General features: G+C 41.8%; 1 protein-coding gene and 1 long non-coding RNA gene across 3 annotated transcripts; one reads left to right on the forward strand and one right to left on the reverse strand.

Annotated features, from left to right (window-relative positions):
* Positions 1–786: 786 nt before the first annotated feature.
* On the forward strand, positions 787–26,235 carry ZNF219 (zinc finger protein 219). Of its 2 annotated transcripts, XM_026719285.2 has the most exons (6): positions 787–960; positions 9,306–9,406; positions 11,353–12,709; positions 18,275–18,394; positions 23,743–24,539; positions 25,175–26,235. In XM_026719285.2, the coding sequence occupies exons 2-6, from the start codon at positions 9,401–9,403 to the stop codon at positions 25,283–25,285; spliced, it is 2,391 nt and encodes a 796-aa protein (XP_026575070.1). In that variant the 5' UTR covers positions 787–960; positions 9,306–9,400; the 3' UTR covers positions 25,286–26,235. The 2 variants fall into 2 exon arrangements, with proteins under 2 accessions (XP_026575070.1, XP_026575072.1); XM_026719287.2 differs by having other exon boundaries at positions 23,743–26,235.
* On the reverse strand, positions 12,076–14,304 carry LOC148124223 (uncharacterized). The gene is made up of 2 exons (XR_015740374.1): positions 14,106–14,304; positions 12,076–12,687 (listed from the first exon to the last, which is right to left on the reverse strand). It is a non-coding gene; the product is annotated as an uncharacterized LOC148124223 (long non-coding RNA).
* Positions 26,236–27,689: the final 1,454 nt, after the last annotated feature.

Raw genomic sequence — 27,689 nt, forward strand, 5'->3', positions numbered from 1 at the left:
ATGCTAGGCTAACATTCTACTCCCCTCCCTCTTGCCAGGAACACTACGTCATCCCAAAAAATTATTAATTTCTTCCACTAATGTACAACAAAGCAGACAATACTTGCTTGTGCCAAGTTACCAGCTCTTCTGTCCCCCACCCCACCCCTCGTGGCCCAACTGAGCAGGCCGAGGCAGGCCGATCCTGCCTCTCCAATCCTCTGCTCTGTAATCTTCAATTGCACTACTGTTTGCTTGGCTCTTAACAGCAGCAGGGAGTTCTTGGCTTACGATGGTGCTATTTTTTTCTCCTTCTTTATGAAATACCTCCCAGAACTGCCTGTGCCCCTCCGCGGGCCTTCATCGGAGTGCAGACAATAACTTGTGCCAGAGTAGTGCCACCATCTGCCATTTTTTCTCGGGGGAAAGTGGAGGCAAATGAAATAAATGGCAATCTACTATTTTGACACTATCTTTCCGATCATTCCTATGGCCGTCAGGCAAAGCTGGCCAGAGGGGTTTTAGATGAACCGGAGTAGAGTGGCCACTTTCGTAGCACTTAGATTTTTTGTTTCTCGCCCCCCACCTCGCATTCGAGCAGAGCAGGCCGTGTTTCAATGTTTTTCTCCTTCGTTTTCCCTCCCTTCCAAGCCGGGTTGCCCCCTCCCTCGAGGCAGGGCTGCCCCGGCCGAGCCGGAGCGCACAATGGAGCCGGGTGATCCCTCGCCGCGCAAGGCTCAGAAATGCAAATCGCCTCCGCTGCCTGCGGCTCCGTACAATGGAAGGGAGGGAGGAAGGGAGCGAGAGAGGGAGAGGGAGGGAGGAAGGAAGGGAGAGCGAGAGAGCGAGCGAGAGACGGCGAGGAGGAGAGGAGAGGGGGGAGCCCCATTGGCGGGGAGGCTGCTCGCCCCGGCCCAGCCCCGACGACGCGGCTGGTCCCCGGAGCGCCCCCTCCTCCGCGCCGCCTCGCCGTGCGCCTTGGTGAGTAGCTGCTCTGCGCCGTGTCGTCCGCCCGCCCACCGTGCGCCCACCGTGCGCCCCCCTCCCCAGAAAACCCGCCCGCCCGGCCGCTAGTCTTCCCCCCCCTTCGCTCGGCACCCAGAGCAGGTGCATAGCAGGAGGGGAAATGCGGCCCGGGCTTCACTTTTCCTCTTACGGGGGCGGGAGGCAGCCGGCCGCGGGACCGCACCGGGCCACGCTCTGGGCGCGCACCGCTTTGGCGCACGGAAATAGCCTGGCTTCGGCCTCGGGCTTCTTTATCCCCGAATGACCCGGACGATTTCCTCCATCTCTATTTTTTTCTATATCCCTTTCCCGCTCCCCAACTCCTCGTTTCGCACCCCCATCCACGTGACTATGACTAAAATTGTCTTGTGTGTGGGGGGGGTGATCCCTTCTGCGGAAATCAGAGGAAGGAAACAGGGGAACGCGGAGGACATTTGGGGTGAAAGCATTCCGGAGAGAGATGGAAGGGTTTGCGAGAACAGGTGGCTTGCAGCCATGGGGGGAGGGGGAGGAGAGGAAAGTAATGAAGGACGGCCGATGCTGCACCTAGACTGCCCTCTTCCCCCTTCGGCTCGGTTTCTCTCTCCCCCCCCCCCAACAGGCACAGTTTGGAGGTCGTGGTTTCTATTTCCTAGTCCCACAGTTTTTGAGCCCTTTCAGGGTACAGGCAAGGAACGGGAGAGAGGTGGGAAGGTCGGCGGTCTAATGACCCAGTGCTACGTTGAGGCTCTCAAAGATTGAGAACTATGTTGGGTGTGGTTGAAGGGTGGGTGGGAAGAAGATCAGTAGCTCTTAGTCACTGGGAACAGCTCCCTTGGCTCACCCTCCTATTCCCCCCCCCCCCCCATGTGCACTGGAGCATTTGCTGAGGCAGCTGCTCCCTTTGTTTGGGGCGTGTGGGTGGGAAGAGGGGGGGGAAAGTTCTGCGTCTTGCTGGGACAGTCACTCTCTTGTCTCTCACAGGCCAAGGCATGGCTTCAATGTGTGGAGACTGGTTGCTCCCATTCATATATCCTCCTCCCCCTAATCCTTCATGGCTTGGAAGTTGGCGGGAGTTGGCTTGAGGCCTGGCAGCCAGCCTCCCAATTTGGGAGTCCTTGAAAATTGCCACTGTTTTTTTTCCTCTTAAGTTGCCTTTTTCTAAGAAGTAGCCATCTTGAATATTTAGGAGGAAAAAAATGAATTGGCACTTTCTATTCTCAGCACCCCTTTGGTACAGTTACATTGCATTAAGAAAATAACTCACTCCCTGTGTTTTGTACAAACAAAACAGGACAATCTGCCTTCTTTGCACTGAGTGAGCCCAAAGGACCTTTTGTGTTGTGTGTGTGTGTGTGTGTGTGTGTGTGTGCGCTTGCGCTTAACACATTCGTCATTAGGATAGTACTGTCATAGGCCGAGCATGGCATGATGCCAAAATGAATCAGCTATCTTTTCTCCAGGCCTGTGAATACCACCAGCATTGCTGCTTGATTTGAGCATTTGTATAGTAAGCTACGCCACCATTTTAGGCAGCCAGATATTCCTTAATAAGGGTGACAGTATAACATCTGATGTATAGAGCCTAAATCAGGGTTTAGCTTCAGTGCATAATCCTGAAATTTTTCAACAAATAAAATAAAAATGAGTTGAAGGACAAGTAGGTTTTCTCTCCCTTCCCTGTTAACAAAAACTAGCAGCTCCCGCTCTGATTTGGGGACAGATTTTCCAAAATGGTCTGTTTTTCAATCAGATTTGAGCCCTGCCCACTATTTTAAAAACAAAGCTTTGGATAGGAGCGTCCTCTTTCTGAGACAGTAACGTTTTCCCTGTTAACAAAAACTAGCAGCTCCCGCTCTGATTTGGGGACAGATTTTCCAAAATGGTCTGTTTTTCAATCAGATTTGAGCCCTGCCCACTATTTTAAAAACAAAGCTTTGGATAGGAGCGTCCTCTTTCTGAGACAGTAACGTTTTCTAAGAGTGCCTTTTATTAGATAAGTTATAAGTTTTCAAATTGCACTTATTTCAAGATTGTAAGCTTTCAAATGGCACAGAACTGTTCTTGAGACAATAATGAATGGAAATTATGCAGTGCCCCTACTGCCTATGGAATGCTTCTGTGCATCCTGGAAGCCTGATGTGTTGTTTAGCCTGTTTCTTCAGGGGCTTGTTTGTACAAGTTTGTGATGTCATTGTAAGATCACTATATTGAAATAGTAAGCTTTGTCTCTACAAGTAAAAAAATATGAGTAAGATTCTGCCACACTCTTATTTACTGTCTTGGTTCATTCAGAGGTGCTCCACATGAGTGGGCACTCTGAATTCTACAAGTGGATCTGCTTGAGTTTAGAGCCTCTATTCCTCTATTCTAGACTACTTGGTTAGACTCTAATGCTCATCTTACCAAACTGCAATGGCCATGTAGGCTAGGGTAATGGAAGCTGTAGTAGGGTACTTTAATATTTTGAAGGGCAGCAACTCTGAAAAAGTATGATTTACTCCAAAAGAAAATGCTATTAAATTATCCAGAGCTGCTGGGATTCGGATAGCATGTAGACAAATAATGTCACCCCCCCTTCCATCCCCCACTTTGGTTGTCAAATATTTTTCTGTTCTTTCAATCTATCCAGAATTTATTGAGACTGAAGTCTTGCGTTCCTAGAATTAGACAAATTAATAGATACGTACAGCATGAATGTAAATCATTTTAAATGACTTTCTTCCTTAGGAGAACTGTGGGTCTGAGGAAGGCTAGATTTCTCTACAACTTTTAAGATTCTTGCTAAATACAATTCCCATGATTTCCCTGAGGAAAGAGAGAAGTCCTGATGGTTATTTTGCTATGAAAGGTGCAAATCTATAGTGGGGACTTTCATTAACAAGGTCCTCACAATACTATTCTGTCCTTTGAAACATGTAAAATTGTGGTGATTTTACATGTTTCAAAGGGCATTATAAGCATGCAGTGCATATTAGGGGTAAATGTATGTCTAGAGGAATATGTATATCATTATTTTAGATTATAATCTTAATAAGATCTGTACATAGTAAAAACAGCAAGAAATGACATCTAGGAGGATGATTTGTTTTTGTGGTAATGATAGGTTGAATTAATAGAATATAGTTAAAACATAATGTGGTTTGGTTTTGATTTACTGTGTGCTGCAACCCATCCCTTCTGATTTCAAAACCAGGGTTTATGATAGTGTGTTTATTATAGTTTATTCAATAAACCACAACCAAGTGAATCTGATTTAATGCAGTTTATGACTCAAGTCATAATAAATAGTCAATTTTCTATAACTCTAAGACCAGTGGTTAATAGTTGTGACATTTCTCTTTAGTTGTGAAATATTTTGTTAAAATGGATGTATATGTTACTCAAACAATACCTGAAATGTATATCACTTCAGTTGAGGTCTTGGGATTGGCATGATAGTTCTCCTGAAAAATACATGCTTTGCCCAGCTGTAACACTGAAACGATTAGATTACGTCTAGTGTCTCTGATCCTATGGCTCTATAAGCACAGGAAGTTAAAAAACAAAATGAAATGAAACATGAGGCACTCAGCCATGCACATAAAAAGTTTACTGTCTTACTATAGAGAATATAACCCCTAGATAAATAATTTATCATAATTTTTCTCAGTTCTTCTGTGAGGCCTGTTGCTATCTGGGGGCAGGGCAAGCATGTCATATGATAACAGCATGAGTTCACAGCTCTGATTCATTCATGCTCAACCCTGCTATGAATGTAAGTTTAGATTTCTGCCGTCCAACTGTTTCTCCTCTTGCTAAATCCTCTGAATGCAGAGAGTACCTCATTTCACCTTGCTGCTTACAATTCTCATTGTTAGCTTTCACATACTATATATACCCTTTCGTTTCTAAGACAAGATTCATAAGGAGTAAAATATCACACAGCAAATTCCTTCCATGTGCAAGATTGTAAAGGTATACATTCAAAATAACAACTTTCATTTAGTTCTACCACTTCAGCTAGCCCTTTATATTCATAACTCACAGTGGTTAATACTCCAAGTAATTTTTATTTCAAGTTAATTAATCTGGTGCTGAAAAAAGAATAATTCACGTTGGCTCAGAGGCCTACAAATGGACCCCATTAGATATAGTGGACATTCTCTCCTGCATTTTTAGAAAAGATGAATTAAATTGGGCTCATAATTCAATTTGTATGGCAATTCACATATTGGATTAAACTTTAATGTAGTTTGTATAGTATGTAGATCTAGATTATGCAGTTTATAAAGTTTATAAATTTTAAGACAGAGATGCAAAAAAAGTAGGGTTTGGAGTAGCATGCGGCACATCACAATTCCTTTTGCGTTGCTCAAAGTGACCAGAGACACATACCTGTATGCAGAATGGGACAACTCACCATGGCCAACTTGCCATAGTCTACTTGCCATGGGCAATTTGCCATGGACAACTCGCTGTGGGACAATTCAATTCAATTTAATTATTTCAAATAATATTTTTTTTAAATTTTTGTCTTCCATATATTATTTTGTCCCTCCTTTGGCATTCTTTCTTTAGTGATTCTATTTGACTACTACTTCTTGTTCTGCAGTGAGTTGTTGCGCAGTAAGTTTGCTGTGGTGAATTGGCCATGGAGAGTTGATCATAGTGAATTGGCTCTGGCAAGGTGGCCATGGTGAGCTATTGTAGACTCATTTGGTTTAAGACATCCATTTTGTCTGTTTAACTTCTGAAATCTTCATGAAAAATAGTCTTGGCCCACCCATTTTTATGGTATAGCTCTCAGGAACTTCTGGAAAGACTACTAAAGCCCTTGATACAATAGAGATTTTATTAGACTCCTGATGTATGGTTTAGCATTATTTGCGAACTCAGCTACTATATTTGATCATCAATGCCAGGTTAAGACAGATCATGGATTAGCATGATAGATGATCTCAAAATTCAGACTGCTATGAAATTTGGATTTATAACTATAGCCATTTTAATTGTTTATAGGATCTATTGCTTAAAATGTTTATTGCTTTTAATATAATAACAAAAAATTAAAAAACAAAAGCAACAAACTGCAAAGAAATACTACTAAAAACTGCTTAAAAATTAAGTGAAAAAATGCAAGAGGAAAAAAATAGAATAGAATAGAATAGAATAGAATAGAATAGAATAGAATAGAATAGAATAGAATAGAATAGAATAGAATAGAATAGAATTCTTTATTGGCCAAGTGTGATTGGAAACACAAGGAATTTGTCTTGGTACAAAGATATGATAAGATATGAAGTATAATTTAACATTATAACATTAATAGTTACCATTCCATATGTAATTTTCTTAAATGCATCTTAACTTTTTGGCTAAGATCAAATATAGTAGGATTTATAATTTTTATTAGTTTTAGCTTTCTTAAAGGATCCCCAAGGATTGGAGCTGTTGCTAAAATTCATGCTTAGAGATTCCTACCCATTTTCTTTCTCTTCAAAACGAAAAAAGTGATGCAACTGTGCTAATATGCATAAATTAGTGTGTTGGAGATTTGCTACGATCTTAATGGAAATTCACACTCCTTTGTGTAAAATTTACTGGGCAACTCCGAGCTAGGAAGTGTTTCTGAATCGAACATGGTTTATGTGAATTCAAAAGTGGGAAAAGACCTATATCCAGTCTTTTTGTTAAACAAATGATGAAATGGTGTAACATGTCATGTGTTGTTGTTCTCTTTAGGACCAGATAATTTTTACTACATCCTGATATATAAAACCACAGAACTCAGATAGGGTGTACTTTCTTTTTCACATGTACGCCTTCTTCAGCTTATTGGAAGAAGTTAACAAAATTATACATAAAGAAATGTGTCCACCACACCCATTTTCATCAAGTACCTTCATTTTCTTGTATAGCTCCTGCCTCACTCCAGTTTGGATTGTAAACTGGATACACATAGTGCATTTTTGCTGGAGCATGGCTAGCTAAGGCTTTCATCCACAATTAGCGTATTTGTCACAAAAGAAGTACAGGCTGCAAGAATTCCAGAAATCTTTTCCGAACATCTGGAGATTGAGATCCAGATGAATATAATTGTAAAGATGACACTGCCTGAGGCGAAATGGGGTGAGATGGGGCATCCCATGTCAATCAGAGCACACCTGCATATCATACATATTGGGGTGTATCATACATATGTAACTTTGCCCAGATGTATGTCTCTACCCAGAATTACCTGGCATTTATTTTCATATGATCAAACTTTGACTTATAGAAAGCAGTTAGTAAGAGACCCACATGTCAGCAGCACTTCTCTCCCTTGAACAATCCTCCATCTTTTACTTTATCTGCTGCTGCCTTAGATTTATCTCTAGTTCTAGATGTCCTATTTTTTCTTCCATAGACACACCCTTGCCAGCTCACTGTTTCCCTTCCTTCAGCTGCCCTATTTCTTTCTTGCTCATAACTTTGCATAAATGTTTTTCACAGCCAAAACAATATTTTTTGTAAAAGCTATTGTTTACTATTCCCTTCTGCTGGTGATGGTTTTGCTTGTGACCATTCCCTGCTATTGTTGAGGTATGCTAATATTAAGAGGAGGAGGAAGAGACTATAAGCCAAACCTGCATATAATATTTTAGAATATCTCTGGAACAGGAACATATATTATCCAAAAGAGATATTACTTCAATGGAAGGCCCTCAAGTAACAGATGTCATCAACACAATTTATATCCCCCTTTTTGAGTTTTCAATGTGTGGGCTCCTTTTATTGGCATTAACTCAGGAAAGTTGGGTTTTCTGTTACTCAAAAATACTGGGGGGAGGTACACTCTGTTGACTTGTGCAAAGCAATGGATATTACACATGCAAAAGCTTGCATTGTGAGATTCTTTGAAGCACTGGGAATATTTGGTAACATCAAAGCTCTTAAGGTAGAGATCTGAGTGGTATTCCAGTTTTTTCTCCAACAGGCTTCCTTAATTCTTATGCAAATAGTGACTTGCCCAATGTAGTCAGTTGAGTTTCATGATCATAAACTGAAATGTTGATTTTTTTTCCACTTCAAAGAACAAATCCAAAAAAATGTTTATCTGAATCTCACAAATTTTTCTTTGGGAGATTCAGTGGAATCAGTTTTCACGGATTTGATTAAAACTTGTCATCGATTATAGTATCACAGCAACTAAGATTGAACTGGAGATACTGTCCTTTCTTACATATCTTTTAATATTTGCATGAGATGGAGAATAATGAAAGGCGATACATCTTAGTTTCTCTTGCATTGTTATTCACATCTGCTTCCTCCTTCTGCCTGGTTTTAAGTTGCCTTCAGCAAATATAAAACGGTTATGGAAACTGGAAATCAAAGGCTGGAATACTTTTTTGCAATGGACAAAGATTTTCCAATTACAATCTGAAAATATTTTATGTGGAGGTCTTTCTTCCAGGTTTCTTACTGCTGAATTCCTTCTGTTTTGACAACTCAGGAAATATTTGTCAAAGATCCACTGCAGATAAAATTCTTGCCAGCTTTCTATAAAGCAATTATTTTGTGACAGTGAACTAAAGATTGTCAGGTTGTGTCACATCAGTATTTAAAATGTTTTCATTTTCCTTTGCAGTCTCTAGATAACATCAGGGCAAAATCTTATTTATTTATTGAAAAAAATGGATCCTCATTGCAAATTTACAATTTAAAAAGAAGGAAAGGGGATGTTGAGGAAAGTGGGAAAAAAGCACGGCAGGCATTCATTAAGTGAAATAGTACTATAGTACTAAAATCATATGGTTTAGGGAAGAAACTGAAGGACTTGATCTTTCAAGTCAGTTGATAGCCCTCCTCCATTTATGTCTTTGTTGCTTGAGAAAGGAGTCCAGTGGAGCTGGTTTCCAAGAGCCATGCTTCTGTTTTTAAAGTTATACTGGATCTCAGTTCCATCTGGAAACAATCCTTTCACTGGACTGGAAGATTTATGATTGATATGTGAAGGACCCTCAACTGTGTACCAGTAGCAAAGAAATTACACTCTGGATAATTTCATGGATATTTAGTACTATTCCACACATACCTGGGGTTTAACTATAGAACAAATTAAGTTAAGGTGGAGCATATGTGGATGAAAATTCCATACTTATCAAATACTGGCCTAGTGTGTTCACCATTCTGAGCCACACTTTGATAATTATAGTTTACAGAACATATCACTGTTGGTTGGATTGAGCAACACAGAGGCCAAAAATGAACTAATCGTATTGTAGTATGAGCATAGTTGTTATTAATTTCAAAGTAGTCTCAGCCTTTGTTGATAAAACATTTACCTTTCATCTATATAACTTCCACTCTCTTTGTTGCAGCTGATGTGTCTACTTAACTAGGGTGACATGTCAACTTGTCTCTCACTGGCTGTTCCATCACCAGTCAAGGATTAAAGCATGTGATCAGGAACACCATGGAGGTGAGTGGCTTGAGTCATAAAACCACGGGTGAATATAACAGAATGTGGAACTCCTGAAATGATTTCCCTCTCCTCCCTAGAGAATTATCACAGTAAATTATTCTAAGCTCACCTGAAATTAACTTGGCAATGATCCAAGTTCTCTTGGCTCCCCCTTGGTGAAATACTGACTTTCAAAATTGATTGAAACTGGAAATAGGGGCAAGATGGAGAAGATGTATGTATATATTACTGATTTTAATTATTATATCTTACTTTAATGGATACTCTTCTTTCCAGAGTGGTTAACAACTAGATTACCATTAAATATTCAAAGAAAAACCAGACAACTTAACAAAATATTGCCATTGCAATTCATAGCTAGCAGGTACGGGAGCTTTTTTCAGCTTGCCTGCTATAAGCTTCTCATGTTAGAGAGAGACTGGCAAAGGAGTCAAACAAGCAATTAGCCTGGGATCTCTATGTAGACACAAGAGGGCAAGATCTGACTACTCTTAAATGCCATTGGACCTATGTAGCTTGGCCTAAATGCAAATCGGCAGTCTGAGAAGACTTTTCATATCAACCTTGAAGCTGGCCTGACGGAAACCATTTTGACCGCTTCAATGTTGCCACACTGGAGCTGAGGGATAGGGAGGGGGGACTTGTGATAGAGGGGATTTTGAAGTCAACACAAAATATTTTCTCTTGGGAACCAAGGACGTTCTCACACCTGGTTGGAGGAAGGTGGAGTGATGCTACCTGGTTGCCAGACCGCACAATGATTGGACTATGTGACTGTTTGTTTTGAGAAAGTAGAAAATATTTTAATTAGGTAAAAATCATGCGAGTTTTCAGAGTTGGTTTTCACCAGGTATGTGCCAATACAATATTTCCAATAAAAATATTGAGGAATCTTCCTGCCTCAAAGTTGTGCTTGCTATGGATTTATTACTTGGAACCCTGACACTTCATGTGTGGATTTATTGTTCGTGCCTGTCACATAGAACTCTTGGTATTAGTTGGGGTTGGAATGAGACATAGTGTAGTAGAAATCAGAGTTTTCATGGGTAATATAAGCAAGATAACACAAGTCCCATCTCGACTAGAGAATTCTTGAGCATAATTGGATAGTTCCAATCTATTCAATTAAGTGAAATAAAAAGGGAGAAACAAGAAATCCTAATAATATTTTTCTAATATTTTACTATAAGCCTAAAATGATTCCTTAGGTTTGCCTTTGAGGAAGATTTTACAATCCTATTAAATTTGTTTTGCACTTTAGTTATGTATGTCCCTCTCTCTCTCTTTTGTTCACTGACTTGTGTGAAGTTGTTACCCATTCTTTGGTTCACAACCATGTTTTACTGTCTTATCACAGGATATAATTCTCCAAATTCAATCATGTTTTTGTTGACACACAGATTTATTTGTAAGTGCTGATAGATTTTTCCAAAATGCTCTTAGGGAAGGAAATTGGGACACCTGCTCTTGGGAGTCTCCATTTTCCTATTTCCTCTAACAATAAAGCAAAACTTCTGCTTTCTAGTTACATAGGAAAGAAAGTTATTTGGTTGCTTTTCTCTTAGCCTCTGCATTGCAAAATGCTGAGTAGAAAGGTTGCTGGCTGAGGACAGAAGGGTTCCTTTTGTTTTGTACAAAGACTGCATGCCAGCCACCAGCAAATTGCATTGAGGGAAATCCAAAGCAATGTCATTCTTTTCCTGTAGCAACAAGCTACATCACAGGTGTCAAACTCGCCATGTCACATTGCCATCATGTAATGTATCATGGCATTTTTTCCCTTAGTTGGGGTGGGGTGGGGTGGGGTGCGCGTGACGCACCTGGCCCACGGGCTGCCAGTTTGATAGCCCTGTGCTACATCGTTGATTGAAAAACAGACTTAGGAAAAGAAATGATTCATTATGAAGGTTTTAACGTTTTTCTTTACCTCTTCCTTCTTACAGGGTCCAGATTACCAATTGCCTTCTGTCAACTCAACCAGTGTTGCCCTTCCTTCTCCTTCCTCGTCTTCCAGTGATGAAGCTGACATTATGGCTTTCAATGGGGAGCTGGACTTACAACATTACTCTAATGGGCCAGGGGGATCAGGAGGGGAGGCTCGTCCTTATCCGTGTCCTATCTGTGGCAAGCGTTTCCGCTTCAACAGCATCCTGGCATTGCACACCCGCATCCACACCAGCTCCTATCCACTCACTTGTCCCTACTGTGGCCACCAGGCAGGGCAGCGTGCCAGCTTACGTCTCCATTTGCGCTCCCATTGTCCTGAGGCCCAAACCCGGCTCAGTCACCAGAGCCGACTGCTGCTGGAACTGGAAGAGCGGGCACTTCTGCGGGGTCAAGAAGATAAAAAAGAGGAAGAGGAGGAAGAAGAAATGGCTGCTCCTATTCAACCCCGACCTCTACCCACCTTCCACTGTTCTTTTTGCAAGGGCAAGTTTCGCACTGCAGGGGAACGCGAGCGCCACCTTCGCATCCTCCATCAGCCGTACAAGTGTGGGCAATGTTCTTTCGCTGCCACACAGGAGTCAGAACTTCAGTGGCACAACCAACAGGCACATAACACACCAGCAGCTTGGACACCCACCCCTCCTGCCCCTGTGCCCACCACTACAGCTCCACCCACCCCTCCTGCTTCCACACTCACCCCTTCTTCCTCTGCCTCTACCCCTACGGAATTCCGCTGCCAGGTCTGTGGTCAAGCCTTCACCCAGTCCTGGTTCCTTAAGGGTCACATGCGGAAGCACAAAGACTCCTTTGACCATAAGTGCCAGGTGTGTGGGCGTGGCTTCAAGGAACCATGGTTCCTGAAAAACCACATGAAGGTTCATCTCAGCAAGCTGGGCCTCCAGAGTGAACAAAGAGGACCAGGACGGTCAGCACAGAGTTTACTTGTGGGTTGTGAGGCCCTGTATCCATCTCTCCTCTCTCCTCGGCCAACAGATAAAGCCAGTATGGGCAGTTTCCTGAGTTACAGTGATGCGAGCTGTGCTGAACGACTGCAGGCCACAGCTCGTGCCGTGGAGAGTAGTCAGCAGTGGCGGGAACGTTCTTATGTAGTAGGGTCCAAGCTTGTGAGAGATGACTCAGGAGGGACCCATTGCTGCCCAGACTGTAACCGGACTTTTGGTACATTCCAGCAGATGGCTTTGCACCGGCAAAGCCACCTATCCCGTGAGAGAGAATGGAACAAGGGACAGTCACTAGGTTCTCACCTTCTCAGTGGACACTGGCTTCCAACAAATGTGAGAGCTTCTACTGCAGCCAACACCAGCTCAGCTCTGCTGACCCAGAAGCAAAAAGGCAAGTACAGATGGAATTCAGACCACACTTAGCAATTTTATGAGAATGAATGAACTGAGTGGAAGTGATTGACTTTGATCACAGAGAATAAGAAGCTAAACTTTCCTTTAGTTTGAGACAGACAGTGGCCTGGGGCTTCATTTAACATGGACATAATTGAAATTTTAATTAATAGAATTAAGTCTGTTTTGAATTTTGGAAGATAATTTGTGATTTTTTTTTCTTCAAAAACCAAAAAAATTATAGTTGCATTATAGTTGATGTAGGCATCTCTAGTGAAATTATATGTTTTAGTGAATCCCCAAGCAAACAGAAGCTGACACAAGCTCTACATGATACAAACCTAAACAGGCCATCTTGCTGTAAATTTGAATGCATAATTACTGTTTATATGCAGCTATTTACAGATTAAGAACAAGAAAACTGGTACAAAAATCAAGATACTCTTCAACCTGTACTTTGTAATTTGACAAAAATAACAAACATTTAACGAAGCCAGGGAAGCGTCGTCTTCTTTCTTCCTCTTCCTCTTCTCCTCCTCTTGGAAGTGTTTTACCTCCTTCCTAGGGCTGATAGAGTGTGACATGTTTGGGATCTTTTCCCTCAGATTTTCAAAAATATTCTTGTTTGAGAACTGTGACAGCCACTCCAAAACCTTTATCTTTATTTCCTGTAAGTGTTGATGTGGAAGCTTCCTTCATTCATAATTATAATGAAATATATGATCATTTTTCAACTTCAGTTTTCTCAGTTACAGAACATGAGGTTGGACAGCATATGGATATTTAGTTAATCCCACAAGCTGCTGCCATACAGCCCCAAATATAATAGAGCCAGCTCCATTCTTATTGGATCATTAAGCTTTTCTTCAAAAATGATTCATCTTCTTACTTCCAAATGTATCTTGTAAATGTGGTTATTAGTCCAAAGCACTTTCTATCAAAACATTTCAAGCTTGTCAATGTTTTCTTCTGCTATTTTAAATGGTGTCTTTTGTGAAGAGGTCAGAGAAAAGGTTTCTTTCTTATAACATTCCCATGCACATCATTATTGTATAAGCAACTGTACTTTGGATAACTAATCCAGTGTCAGCTAAACTTTTCAATAGGCTCTTTCATAGATCTAACCATCTTTCATGCACTTGTAACAGAGATTTTTTTTTGTTTACTTCAGCAATCCCTGTAACTTTCACTACTTAATAATGCTTCTCAAAATTAAAGTTGTTAGCTGGAAACGTTCACAAATTTTTTTTTATAGCCTCCCTCTGCTTTATAAATAAATTATGTTCATTTTCAAATATTCCAAGCAGGCAGCAACTGAGAAGAACTATTGGTTGTTGAAAGTAAACAGAACAGTCACAATATGAGAAGTTAGAAGGGTTAGAGTATTTGCTTACCTGTGAAGTTGTCTTCACTTGAGTAACTGAAGGCTAACAAATCAATAACTTTTTGGAACTTTAACAATTCGATGATAATAAAATAACAATGAATTTGGTCTGAAACTTAAATGTTGGTGGTTATTCTTAAACTGCTGCTCATAATAAGCATGAGTTCATATTTGCAGAACTTTTGTTCCATATAGAAGTTGTATCATTCTGTACACTAAGGAAATTATTGAAATAAGCAATTTGACCAGGCATGCATAAACGTTTGCATGCAACTTATATTACTAAACATTCACTGAACATTATTTGTGTTTCCAGTCTCAAAATGCCATAAAATCACACATTGGAAATGTTTATCAAAAATGATCAGAATGGTGCCCTGCTGTGTAGGGCACATGTGCTTGTAGCTCTAAATTGATTTGTGCTTTAAATGCTACATGCAAGTCTTTGTCCCAGAACCCTTCCTTCCCAAACAATGCAGCAAGAAATAAAGATATTAGACATGTTTGCATAATGTGGCTGATCCGTCCAGCTGCTCTCCTGATTACTCATCCCAAACACAACATGATCAAGAGTCAGCTGGGAAGCAGCCATTTTCTGTGCCTTCCAAATTACTGCAAAGGAAAATAGAATGTGTGTTTTGCCATAGGATATTTTGGGGGGGAGCAAAACCTTCTCCCACAGTGTAAAAATCCTCAGTGTTTCAGTTGAGAACAACACCGAGCAGAATCTTTACTCCTTTGAACTCTGAGCAAGATGATGTCATTTTTTCCTAACAATGCCAACTTATAAACATCTCTGGGCAAGCAAAATTTGGATTTCCATGTTCCATGCATGCCAAACTGGTTTGATGGGATGTATCAGGTAATACATGTGCCATGGAAATAAAATATCCCTCTTCTGCACAGGTAGAAGATATATTTCAATTGCCCTCATGCACTTCTCAAATTGCCTCTTCCGATGCTTTTCCCTGTCCTTCAACACACTACTGCTTTGATGTTATTGCCTTTGCTTCCTAGTTATAAGAAGTTTGATTAAAGAGTTCTGAGTCTTCTTGATGAGAAATAATCTGTTACTAAATGAAATTAAATCCGTGGTGTAGAGATGGACTAATTTTCACACTATTTGCCTCTTTGGAAAAAAAACAGAGTTGGAATAAGGTTGGAATCACATCAGATTACACAAGAGAATTATTTGGCCATGTCATTTTGTATGGTGGATATGTTATGCCCTCAGGTGGCAAGAGCTGGAATTTATTCACACAAGACACAATAATTAGGAATTAGGCTTTGAGATGATACAGTCTTGCAAACTGTATTTTTTCTACCTGAGGCTGTCTTTAACAAAACAATGCAATAATGCAGGGCAATATCCTCTCCCTTGTCTGTCTGTATTATACATGCATTTCATCTTTATTTCAAGACCAGTATAAAGCACTTTAAAAACATTTTGCAAGATTTTTTTAAAATTTTTCTCTCTCTGCTGCTGGATAAAGCTGCTTGAAGGAGATTTGCTCATTCACAAGCTGATTGACAGGGATGAAAATGTAATTGCCCCGTTAGGGTTTTCTGAGTATTTGCATATCTTTCTACTGAATGCTGAACAGAACTCATATGAATCCTAGTAATATGTAAACAAACTTTGAGAAAACAGATAACACTGAAATTTGATGTTGTTGCAATTATTTTATAAATAAAAACATCTAAATTAGGGTCTGCAAGTATGGAAAATACTGTCCCTTTCCGTGTTTTATAAACTAGGATAAGTAGGGCCAGCCCTTTTTTGAACATTTTCAGCTGTCAGCCTGGCCCCATAACAATTGTAGAAACTTTGGGTCCCCTCATTATGTTGAAGTTCCCACTACACAGATTTAGAGTCATATTAGGCTTCTTCAAAATAAATAAATGAATTATTAATATTCTTTAGACTGGAAGTTATAGAACCATTTCAAAAATCTCAAAATGTCTTGAAAGGGAAATAGTGAATAGTGAGACTTTCTTAGAATTACTATTCTGTCAAACTATTCCCAAGTTCAATGTAACTTTGTCAATGAAGTCACATACAATCCCAGAACAATATCTAAGGATCTACCGTGCCTAAATTGCATAGAACTGTTGTGGCAACATCAGAAATAAGCATTTATTGCTAGTAAACCACAAAATATTACTGAGTTGAAGCAGTTTGCTATCTTGGAATAGCCAGAAATCCTACATAATGATATGATTACATTAAATTAAAATTAAGTCAGGTAGTGGAGGTGCAATCAATTACTGAATCTGAGAGGGTGATTACATTTTCAATGGCACTTCAGTTCTTTCAGCAACACTTAGGCCCAGTACATTTTATGAAATTGCTTAGCAATGTTTTCAATTTTTGTGGTTTTTTATGTATTTTAAATTTTACAACATGAGCTTCTTTTTATTGCTTCTGTTGTGGGTTTTTTGACAGCATATTTTATAATGCTTATAATTTTTATATGTCACCTTTTGCCCTCCAATATGGTAGCTGGGTAAAATAATAAAATAAAATGATGTCTAACTTTGTATGGAAACTAAATGAAAGAGAAACTCAGTGTTTTGTTAAATCAAATTTCCTTTTATATCTGTATGACCCACATGAAGCTCCTATACATTCACTGTCAAAGATATGTAAAGATTCAGAAAGCCCTAAAGAGATCAATTACTTTTGCAAAGCTATCTTCCTTGATAGCTATTTTGCAAGGATGGGCGTAACATAATCTCAACATTTTCTGTGATATTCACCACTCTGAAATAACTTGGAACATTATGATCTCTTAAGTTCACAAACTCCTTTAGGATCATTTTCCCTATCTTTTAGCTATTGTATCTTTCATTCTACACAGAAGAGAGAAGAAAATATCTTCACAATACTTAAGAATAGTGATTGGAATGACTAGGAAGGACCACTTTATCCTTCCTTCCAACTTTGCAAGGAAGGAAAAACAAAAGCTTTAAGATAGTCAGATGATTCCATCTTGTGACAAGAATTTACTTTCTCCTCACTATTCCCTTTTCTGGCTCTGATTTTATAGAGGTATGAAAAAAAAACCCGAATAGATCTTACATATTTGAGGTCTTCCTGAATGTCTCTGCCTGCCTGCCTGTCTCTGTGTGTATGTGTTTTGAAATCCTCTTGTTAGTTTTGTAAAAAGGCTTCCACTATTCTGAAGCTTCCTCTGCCATGGTGCCCAGGCTCTGAGATATGTCACTTTTTTTAGTTAACTTTTTTCTTTTTTAAAAAAATGTTGCTTCTGAAATCAGTACTACCCAGATAGTTGTATGGGAATATAAATTCTTACAGTTAGGGTTAGGGTTGGACATTTTTGTATTTTTTAAAAAGTTTGTTCATATAACTAAAAAATAGAGAAAAAGACTTAAAATGCAATCAGATGTGACTTTGACAAATCCAAGCAACCTCAGATGCCTCCCACATTGCTAACATCTCTGGTTTGTACATTTTTCTTTCTTGTATTTCTGCCTCTAGAAAGTGTTCCCATTTTATTGCAATTTTATCACATCCCATTTTTTTCCCCAATCGACAGTCATTTTGCTGAAGGCAGTTTCTTACTAATAGTGTATTTTATTTCTATCTTTTCTTTATTGGAAACTGAGAACAACATAAGCAGTTATTAAATACACTGGATATAATTCTTTATACAAGTTATAGTTCAGTCATTTTAGATATAATCTAAATCCAGAGTGGTCTAAAATAGAGGTCCCCAATCCCTGTGCTGCAGCCTACTACTGGGCCATGAGCTGTTTGGAACCAGGCCACTAAAGCAGTGGGCGAATGCATGCATCCGCTACTTGTGTGAGCAGCAGCAAGCATGTGTGTGCATGCTCCATTTGTGTGAGTGGCATGTGCACATGCTGGCCCACCAGTCTCATGGAACAATCCCCCAATCTGCATAGCTGGAAAGATTGGGAAACTCTGGTCTGAAAGAGGCTGGCAAAATGAGACATTGGTAGCATTTATGAAGAAGCAAAGTGAGACATTGGTAGCATTTATGTTTCTAAGCCTTTTTGAAAATGAATCTGGTTCTAGCAAGCAAATAATATAAAATAATATAAAAATATGGAATATTGAAAAGAAATATGAATCCTCAAACAATCTTCAGCTCATATTAAAAAAAATCTTTGTCTTCACTTTGCCTTTTGCAGAAATACAGGGTCAGTCACGCTTGGATGGATCCCGACGAGGTACTGGGAAAGATTGTCCATTCTGTGGAAAGTCTTTCAGATCTTCCCACCATCTCAAAGTTCACCTCCGTGTCCACACAGGTAAGAGTCAGGAGCGGCAACATGGGGTAAGTAAATATGGAAGTAGATGGTAAGGTTCATTTGCCTACAACCTAAACTTTCACATTAAATCATCTCTTTAAATCTAAATGATGCTGTATTGAAACTAATCCTCTTGAAGGTATACTACAAGAAGACCATTTGGTTCAGTGTCCAAATTGGGTTAACAACACCCTTCCTTCCATTAGCATGGTATATAACCAGAGCTGTCTTTAAGGACTGGAATTGGTGAGTTTCTGCTCTGAGATTCTTCACAGTTGTTGCAAGTTTATTTGCGTTTTCTCTGCATGTATCAGTAATAAGACTGAGACCAAAAAGCAGTAGTTTTTACTGCTCTCAATGGCTCCCTCTCAATGGCGGTATTTACAGGGCCTAGAGGCAGTGGCAAGCAAATGAAAAATGCTGACAGCAAGTTAAGCTGCATTGCTCATGGGCCTCTTCACACTGAGCATCATCCAGATAGAAGTCACAATGCATTAGCCCAACTGAAATGTATACTATTAAAATACTCTTATTCATTCTAGTAGAGGTTTTGCAAGATGACTTCTGTAAGGATATTTAGGTCTTTTTGCAGTCCTCACTTATCTTATGGCAGGGTCCCTCTTAATCTCTCTAGATATCTTTAAGGCAGTATTTCACTTTCCCCCTTTCCTACCTCACAGACTGTTATAAAGAGAAAAGATACCGTGTTTTCCCGAAAATACAACCTGTCCCGAAAATAAGGCCAAGTCTGATTTTTTGGGGTGGGCCTATATAACTACCGTCCCCCCAAAATAGGCCCTAGTGAAGGGGGTGGGTGTGGCCAGCAGAGGAGGCAGCCCAGCCCTTCCCTGGTCACCTCAAGGCTGCTGGGCCCCTTAATCAGCTGATTGAGCGAGGGCCGGGAATTCTAATTCTGTCTCTCCAGGTGCCTGGAGATATTTCCAGTGCATTCTTGCTAGCCCCAGCCCTGCCCACAGCGCTAGGCACCCTTGCATTCCGCAGGTTACCTTGTGGCTATGGAACAGCTTACGATAGAAGCAAATTTCAGCCTGTACCTTTCAAGCGATCAAATGTCTGTGTGAGAGAGAGAGAGAATGAGAGAGAGTGAGAAAGAGAAACAACGGAGGGGAGTAACAAGAATTGCTGCTTGAAAGAGTTTCCTCTCCACTATTTCTCTTTCTCTCTTGTCTCTCTCTCTCTCTTTCTCTCTCTCTCTCTCACACACACTTACTTGATGAAAACGGCAGGGAGCAGGCAACAGGGTAGGGAGACTGACCCTCCTTTGCCTCCAGCTCGGCGCCTGCTCAGGGCGGCGCCCCGGGGCCCAGCCTCTGCGTGGGCAACCCCCGCATGTCCAATGAGAGAAATGGGCTCCCTCACTGTGCCTCCTCTCTGGGCCTCGCCTGCCTTGGAAACCAGGGACCCTGCAGGCATCCCAGCCACGTAAATGCTGCCCAAATCCCCGCAACTCAAGTGAGCAATGCAGCTGCTTCACCCGCCTGCCTGCCTACTGCACCTGGGCCTGCTGTGCACTGTTCATCCCAAGCCTAGCAGGGAGGCTTCGGGACAGTGCCTTTTTAGTGCCCGCTGCCCTGCCAAAAGCTAAGTGTAAGCAGGCGGGGCCTATACAGGGCTCCTAACCCTAACCCAGCCCCAGCGCTTGTTGGGGGTGGTTCATACACAAGGTGTGGGTACAAGTTGAGTTTGGCATTTTACCTTCCTGCCTTTTATGAACTTTTGGCTGCACGCAAGGAAAGCAGCAGAAGCAGTAGAAATGTTTCTTTATCTCCTCCAAACCCCACCAGAAATTAGTCTTGTGAGACTCATCGCACTGGTGTAGCCTCTTGAAGCAGTACCCTGCAAGGCTTGTTGTTATTGCACACATGAACAGCAGCACCGCCATGAGTTTCATCACACTGGCGCAGCTGGCGTCCTGCCACTCGTGGCTGCGCCAGTATGTCGAACCTCACGTTGCAAGGCTTGTTGTGCTGTTGTGTCCAAGCAGTGGGACTGCTGTGAGGTTCGACATACTGGCACAGCTGTGAGTGGCAGGATGTCAGCTGCGCCAGTGTGATGAAGCTTGTGGCGGTGCTGCTTTGTTCTGTTCTGTTTGCCCCTGCGGCCATGCATGCACTTCCAGCCATGCTTCCCAGGACTCTGCACCATGCTGTCTGCCTAGTCACACCGCTGCGACCAGATGTCCTGCCGCTGTTGCCACCTCCCTGTTCTTTGTGCCGGACATGCACCTCACTGCCTGACAGTGCTGCTTGGCCAGGAGAGCGGCCTGCTGATGAGCGGCTGGCTAGCACTGTCCTGACGTGTCCCACTGCTGCCTCCCTGATCTTCACGCCGGTCACATACCTCATTGCCTGCCAGTGCTGCTCATGGCCAGACCCGGCCAGGAGAGCGGCCTGCTGATGAGCGGCTGGCTGGCGCTGTCCTGACGTGCCTGCTGCTGCCGCCACCCTGTTCTTCACACTGGCCACACACCTCGTTGCCTGTTGGTGCTGCTTGTGGCCAGACCTGGCCAGGAGAGCGGCCTGCTGATGAGTGGCTGGCTGGCACTGTCCTGATGTGCCTGCTGCTGCCGCCACCCTGTTCTTCACGCTGGCCATGCACCTCATTGCCTGTTGGTGCTGCTTGTGGCCAGACCCAGCCAGGAGAGCGGCCTGCTGACGAGCGGCTGGCTGGCGTCCTGACGAGTCCTACCGCTGCCGCAGCTTCCTCATCGTTGGACTCGCCAGCTCTACCATCGATTGAGGTAAGACTGTTCTTGAAGGGAGCACAAGGTGCGTGGGGCCTCCTGCTGCTTTTGCAGCCTCGATCGGCTGCAAGATCATCCAGGATTCTTCTAGGCAGCAGCAGGAGGTTCTGCGGACCAAGCTGCTGGTAAGAGGAGCAGCTTTCCTTCCCCTACCCCAAACCTTCCGGTAGATGGGGAAAAAAATAAGGCCACCCGGAAAATAAGCGCTTATTTCAGGGTTCAAAAGAAAATAAGACCTTGTCTTATTTTCGGGAAACACGGTAATTCCTAAGTATGATGTCCTGATTTGAACAACACACACACATACCTATATATGTATGTTATTCAGCTTTGTTCGGGTATTTTCCCACGTCATTATAGTTGTGCTTTTAAAGTTGTAGCAACGTTTCGGCAGAATCTCATCTGCCATCATCAGGCTTCTGTATTGTGTTTGTCTGTGAGTCAGACTTTTACAGTTGTTTCAGTTTTAAATTTGGGGCTGGCCTACTGCTGTGCCAGAATGGTTTTTTCTTCATCCTGATTGGTTGGGAGTCTTGGTCTGTGTTTATTGGTCTTGGAGTTTGCTGTGTTCTGCTTGATTGGTGTTTCTAATATCTTCTGTCTGTTTTGTGGCTTTTTTTGTGTCTTGATTGGCGGCTTTTAGTGCAGCTTGGCTCCGAATAAATGGACGGCTATCATTTGTTAGGAAGCTAGGTTTCATCTGGGTGCCTTGTTGGGGTGTGTTTGAGCTGGAGGTATCAGGGGCGATCTGTTTGTGCCCAGGTGTTTGCCTGGCTAGTGGTGTGGAGATTTTTTTTGTTTGTGAGTGCAGGCTTCCACATGATTGACAGTCTGGTGGAATCATCTCTTCTATTCATGCTTTCAGGTCTTTTTTCAATCTCTCTAGCTTCTCTGATAATTCTGTGGCTGGGGTTTTCTATAGTGGCTAGGGTTTTGGTGCCATTGAAGTTGATGCTATGACCTGTGGCTTCCATGTGTTGGACTAGTGAGGAAGTGTGTTGCAGCTTTTTTACTGCATTTTTGTGTTCATCCAGGCGGGTACTTATTCTTCTATTGGTCTGTTCAATATATGTGGCCGGGCATGATGCACAGGGAACTTCATATATGCTTTGGTTTTCCAGGTCAGTTTTATCTTTGGGGTTTCTAAGGATGGCTGCTATTTTTCTGTCTGTTTTGAAGGCAGTCTTGATGTGATGCCTGTGTAGTATCTTACTGATTTTGTCTGTAGTACCTCTTATGAGGCCTAGAAGATGAACAGACCTATGAAACAGCTGTCCTGCCCTACATAAGAGGTACTACAGTCAAAATCAGTAAGATACTACACAGGGATCACATCAAGACTGCCTTCAAAACAGACAGAAAAATAGCAGCCATCCTTAGAAACCCCAAAGATAAAATTGATCTGGAAAACCAAGGCATATACGAAGTCCCCTGTTCATCATGCCCGGCCACATACATTGGACAGACCAATAGAAGAATAAGTACCCGCCTGGATGAACACAAAAATGCAGTAAAAAAGCTGGAACACACTTCCTCACTAGTCTAACACATGAAAGCCACAGGACATAGCATCAACTTCAATGGCACCAAAACGCTAGCCACTATAGGAAACCCCAGCCACAGAATTATCAGAAAAGCCAGAGAGATTGAAAAAAGACCTGAAAGCATGAATAGAAGAGATGATTCCACCAGACTGTCAATCATTTGGAAGCCTGCACTCACAAACAAAAAAAATCTCCACACCACTAGCCAGGCAAACACCTGGGCACAAACAGATCGCCCCTGAAACCTCCAGCTCAAACACACCCCAACCAGGCACCCAGATGAAACTTAGCTTCCTAACAAATGATAGCCGTCCATTTACTTGGAGCCAAGCTGCACTAAAAGCCTCCAATACAGGAACACAATGTTGCCAGCCAATCAAGACACAAAAAAGCCACAAAACAGACAGAAGATAATAGAAACACCAATCAAGCAGAACACAGCAAACTCCAAGACCAATAAACACAGACCAAGACTCCCAACCAATCAGGATGAAGAAAAAACCATTCTGGCACAGCAGTAGGCTAGCCCCAAATTTAAAACTGAAACAACTGTAAAAGTCTGACCCTCAGAGAAACACAATACAGAAGCCTGATGATGGCAGATGAGATTCTGCCGAAACGTTGCTACAACTTTAAAAGCACAACTATAATGACGTGGGAAAATACCCGAACAAAGCTGAATAACACACACACACACACACACACACACACACACACGTCTACACACATCTCACTGGATTTTTCTTTTTCTTTTGCTCATTAATTGTACATAAGAGTTTATGGCAAGACCTCTTCCATAAAATATCACCAAAAAGATACTCACTCTCCAAAAGCTGTAATACAGAAAGCTGATTTTGTTCATTGTCAAAAATGTAACATTTTTAACCCTGTTTCATGGACTGGGAAAAGTGAATAAGTCAGACACCTAAATGGACTCTCTTGCCATATGTTGCAACCAACCAGGAAAAAAAAATACCCCAGAGAAAAATAATTACACATCATTGCTGTGCCAATTAATTTCTCCCCTTTTTTCCCTATAGGTGAGCGCCCATACAAGTGCCCTCACTGTGACTATGCTGGCACTCAGTCTGGCTCGCTCAAATATCACCTGCAGCGCCACCACCGGGAACAAAAGAATGCTGCTGCAGCTGCTGCAGCTGTGGCAACAATGGAACAGTGCCACATGCCTCTGGCCCCTACTGCAGTCCCTGCCTTTCCCCCTACGCAGCTCACCAAGAGTCATGGGTCCTTCCTTCCTCTAGGTGGTGTGGGGGCAGCTCGATCCCGCCAATCCCGTCGCAAGTCACTGCTAAACGGAAAGGCTGATTTCCAGCCATTGGATCTTTCTCTACGTCCAGCCCTGGCTGGAGGAGCCCTTCACCGTTGCCAGTTTTGCCCCTTTGCCACCTCAGCTCCTGAGCTTATGGAGTTACACCTTCAAGTCCATCACAGCAGGAAAACTCGTACCCGTCGTTGCTCTCACACAGCTCCTAAAGCCCAGGTGATGTTGGAGGAAGAAATAGTTGAGCTGAAAGATCCAGAATCCCCAAAACCAAAGGGGGAGTTTTCCAAGACACACAATTTCTGGTCCTCCGAAGATCAGGAAGACTCTCGCTGTCTCAAGATGCCTCAGGGGAAACCAAGTTCTGAGGGAGCAATAATTGCCAGCCTTTCTTCTGAAGCTGCACTGAATCGGCAAGAATGGGAGGAGAACCTATCACAAGACTCTGAGGAGCCAAAGCCTGAGAAGGAATTGTCTGGCCCACTAGCCCCAAAAGGACCACAGCAGGAGGCTTCAAAGACAGGCCAAGGCCTTGTGGAATTACAGCTGGAGCCGGTACAGGCCTGAGTCTGCTCTGCATATATAAATCAATTCCGAATCTGTTTAGCTGTCATGATGACTCTCAACCAAGGGACCTGGAAACTGTAGCTCTGTTCTATCTATTGGATCATAATAATTCCAGGTCTTTGGGAAGGACTTGATAGGCAGATAAAAATGCCAAATCCAGTCTAAACATCTGGCTGACTGTGTGACAAAACCATAATTAACAATAATAATGCATACAAAGCTACATTTCCCAAAGTTCATAGGCAGGGGCTTTGCAGAGCCCGTAGCATAGTGGTAGAACACATGCCTTGCATGCAATCAAGTTCCATATTCAATAGTTCCTTTATATTCAAAATAAACATGTATGAGGGCCTGTGTCCCTGCCTGTGATCTTGACTGGAGGCTGCCTCCTAGAACAGGCACTAAGAGGCTAGATGGACCAATGTCTGTCTCAAGAAAAAGCAGCTCTACAAGACAGTGAAAGCAGTTTCAGACCGTTTACATGTGTAGCGTAGATTTGCAGAGATAGCTTGTGAGTGGTCAGCTCACATATGACAGGGTTATGCAGCCATCTGCAAAAGGTTTTGGAGTAAGACGTAGAGTTATCGACTATTTTTTGAAATAATTCTCTCTATTTTTAACAGCAGCAAGACAAACATAGCAAGATACAGGGATTACCTACCAACCAGCTAATAACAGCACAAGAGCTCCAGGAGGGGAAAAAAAGACAAAACTACAACACAACCAAGTACTGATCCTGGAAGGTAAAAACTGTAGCTGCAGTGGAGCACTGGTTAAGGGCCAGGGAAAGCATGGCAAGGACATTCAATTCATGCCTTGAGTTGATGGGGAAAATTGCAGTTCGGCTGAATGAGATTATAATCCTCTGCACGATCAAGACAGCTGCTTGCTGGGGGCTCCCAATTGCAAAAGCAAAATACCCCAATGAATACCCTGCAGAAACTACCTGTCAACATGAAGAAGATACGTTTAAAGGATTTGCTGCTGGTTCTGGTGTCCCTGTCTCCTCCATGCACTGGATATTTGAAAGGGCTGCTGTGGGAGTTCTATTTAGTCAAACAGGGTTTGGAGGTGATTATCACTGGGGTGTATTAGAGTTCAACCCCTTGTTTTCTCCTCAGTTCTGAGCTTGATGCTGCTTCTTTCAGGTGCCACAATCTGAGGACCTGGCCCCTTGGGGATCCTAGTGTTAGAACGTGGAGGGTTGCTGGGCTTCATGGGGACAAGACTCCTGTAGTAGTTCTTGCAAGTTTTCTTCCTTTCTTTTTTTTAAGGGGAACTTTTGTGCACTTGTTGCTTTTCTCAGCATAGTATTCATCTGGTGGGAGAAGCTGAGCTTGTCCGAATTCTCTATTCTCCAATTATTCATAACCCAGGAGCCCTGTTCTCATGACCCTGCCGTATCTCCTAGAGGCAGGGCAGGCTTCACCAACCATTCTTGGCCCAAGGGATTTCAAGCACCTGGGATGCGCTTTTGTCTCATTAAATCCAGGTGCTTCAGCCTCTCATGTTCCTGTAGCAAGCTACCTGATGCCAGTATCTTATCTCCGTAGCGACCCAGCAACAGAGCTGTGTTTCTGTAGTGACCTGGCAGGGTGCTTGACAACTTCTAGAGTTTTCTATTTTTTTATTGTTTTCTTGTAGAAAATTTGAAACTGGAAATAAAAATTACATTGAAAAATTAGTTTGTACCGGTCTGCATTTTTTAAACAATGTCTTAAGAAGCCATGGATTTTGTTACAAGATGTGAAGATGTGAATTGCATTTTCCTCAAATCTTTGTTTTTTTAAAAAAAGCCTTTCCCTTCCTTAAATTGAATTCCCTGAGAACCATAAACATAAGAAGATAGTATAACTGACTTCCACTTTCACTTATTTTAGCTGCCTCCTTTCTGTCTGAGTTGCTGATCCTTTTTTTTTTATCCTCCCCTTTTAAATCTTTTTCCTGTAAATCACATAGACAAGCATAAAATTTGCAGAGGCATCCATGATGGAAGTGAGTGGCTAAGATAAATGGGGAAACCAACATTTAGTATTGGAAAAGGAATGACAAATTGCTTGCTTCCATCGCCCTAAAAATTGTATGAGCCCAGCTGAAGCTTGACTCAAAGGAGATTTTAAGTTTTATGCTGAATTACTAAATTCTCTTAATCTTTATGATAAACTTGCCAAGAAGTGGATGGACAACATTATCCACATGTAAAAAAAAAATCAAACATCTGAAATCTCAGAGCAAAAATCCTTTCCCAATTCTGGTTCCATAAGCACAGAATGCATTTCTTTAAATAGAAATATGCTACTTTCTGTGTGGGCTTAGAAGCAACGTTTTCAATTATATTCTTAAAGTCTGATTAAAAACAGATGGAAAATCTGGCCATAGAAACTCATTATTTGGCTCACTTAATACATTAAACCATATTTTAGACAAAAATCACAGTTGTTTCAATGATCTCATTGAACTAAGTCACAAACAGGGTTGCTACATGTGGCCAGCCAAAATACAAGCAAAAACTAGATGAAGCAAAGGGATATACAGTGGTACCTCGATGCTCGTCATTAAATGGTTCTGGGAGGTACAATGAGTACCAAAAATGACAAGTACCAAACAATTTTCCCCATAAAGAATAATGTAAATAAATGTAGTGCATTCCCAAACCAAATACAATGCACATTTTAAGACAAAATGTAAACAGATAGGGTTGTATATTATTACTTTACATGAGAAAGAAACCTATAAATAATTAAATACTTATATTAAAATAAAAACTTCACTTTACCTGTACTGATGAGGGGGAAAAACACAAGAATACACAAAATAACTACACAAAACTGCCAGGGGGATGTACACAGGGTAAGAGTTACCATGTGACTAATCCACTCTTGGCTGGAAAGGATAGCGAGTCAAGAGGTAACCAACACCAACAAGTTCTAGCTTGTGTGTTGAGTACCAAACAAATAAGTACTGGGACAAAACGTTATTGTGAAAATGTACTGAGTGTCAAATTTGATGAGTTTCAAAGCAGTTGAGTACCAGGATTCTGCCGCCACCAGGACTTTTTTTTTTGCAGCTCTCATCTAGAATTCTAGTCATAAAGCACATTCTAGTCATAAACCACAAAGATTATATACGAATGTCATG

Source organism: Pseudonaja textilis, chromosome Z (assembly GCF_049901715.1).
Source record: "Pseudonaja textilis isolate UNSWEBS1 chromosome Z, rPseTex1.2, whole genome shotgun sequence".
NCBI lineage: Eukaryota > Metazoa > Chordata > Lepidosauria > Squamata > Elapidae > Pseudonaja > Pseudonaja textilis.

Excerpts from the sequence above, each read along its gene's own strand:
- ZNF219 (XM_026719285.2), top strand. Across the intron at positions 18,395-23,742 it reads TCACCTCCGTGTCCACACAG|GTGAGCGCCCATACAAGTGC; the intron begins GTAAGAGTCAGG and ends TTTTCCCTATAG. Across the intron at positions 24,540-25,174 it reads TGGAATTACAGCTGGAGCCG|CAGCAAGACAAACATAGCAA; the intron begins GTACAGGCCTGA and ends TATTTTTAACAG.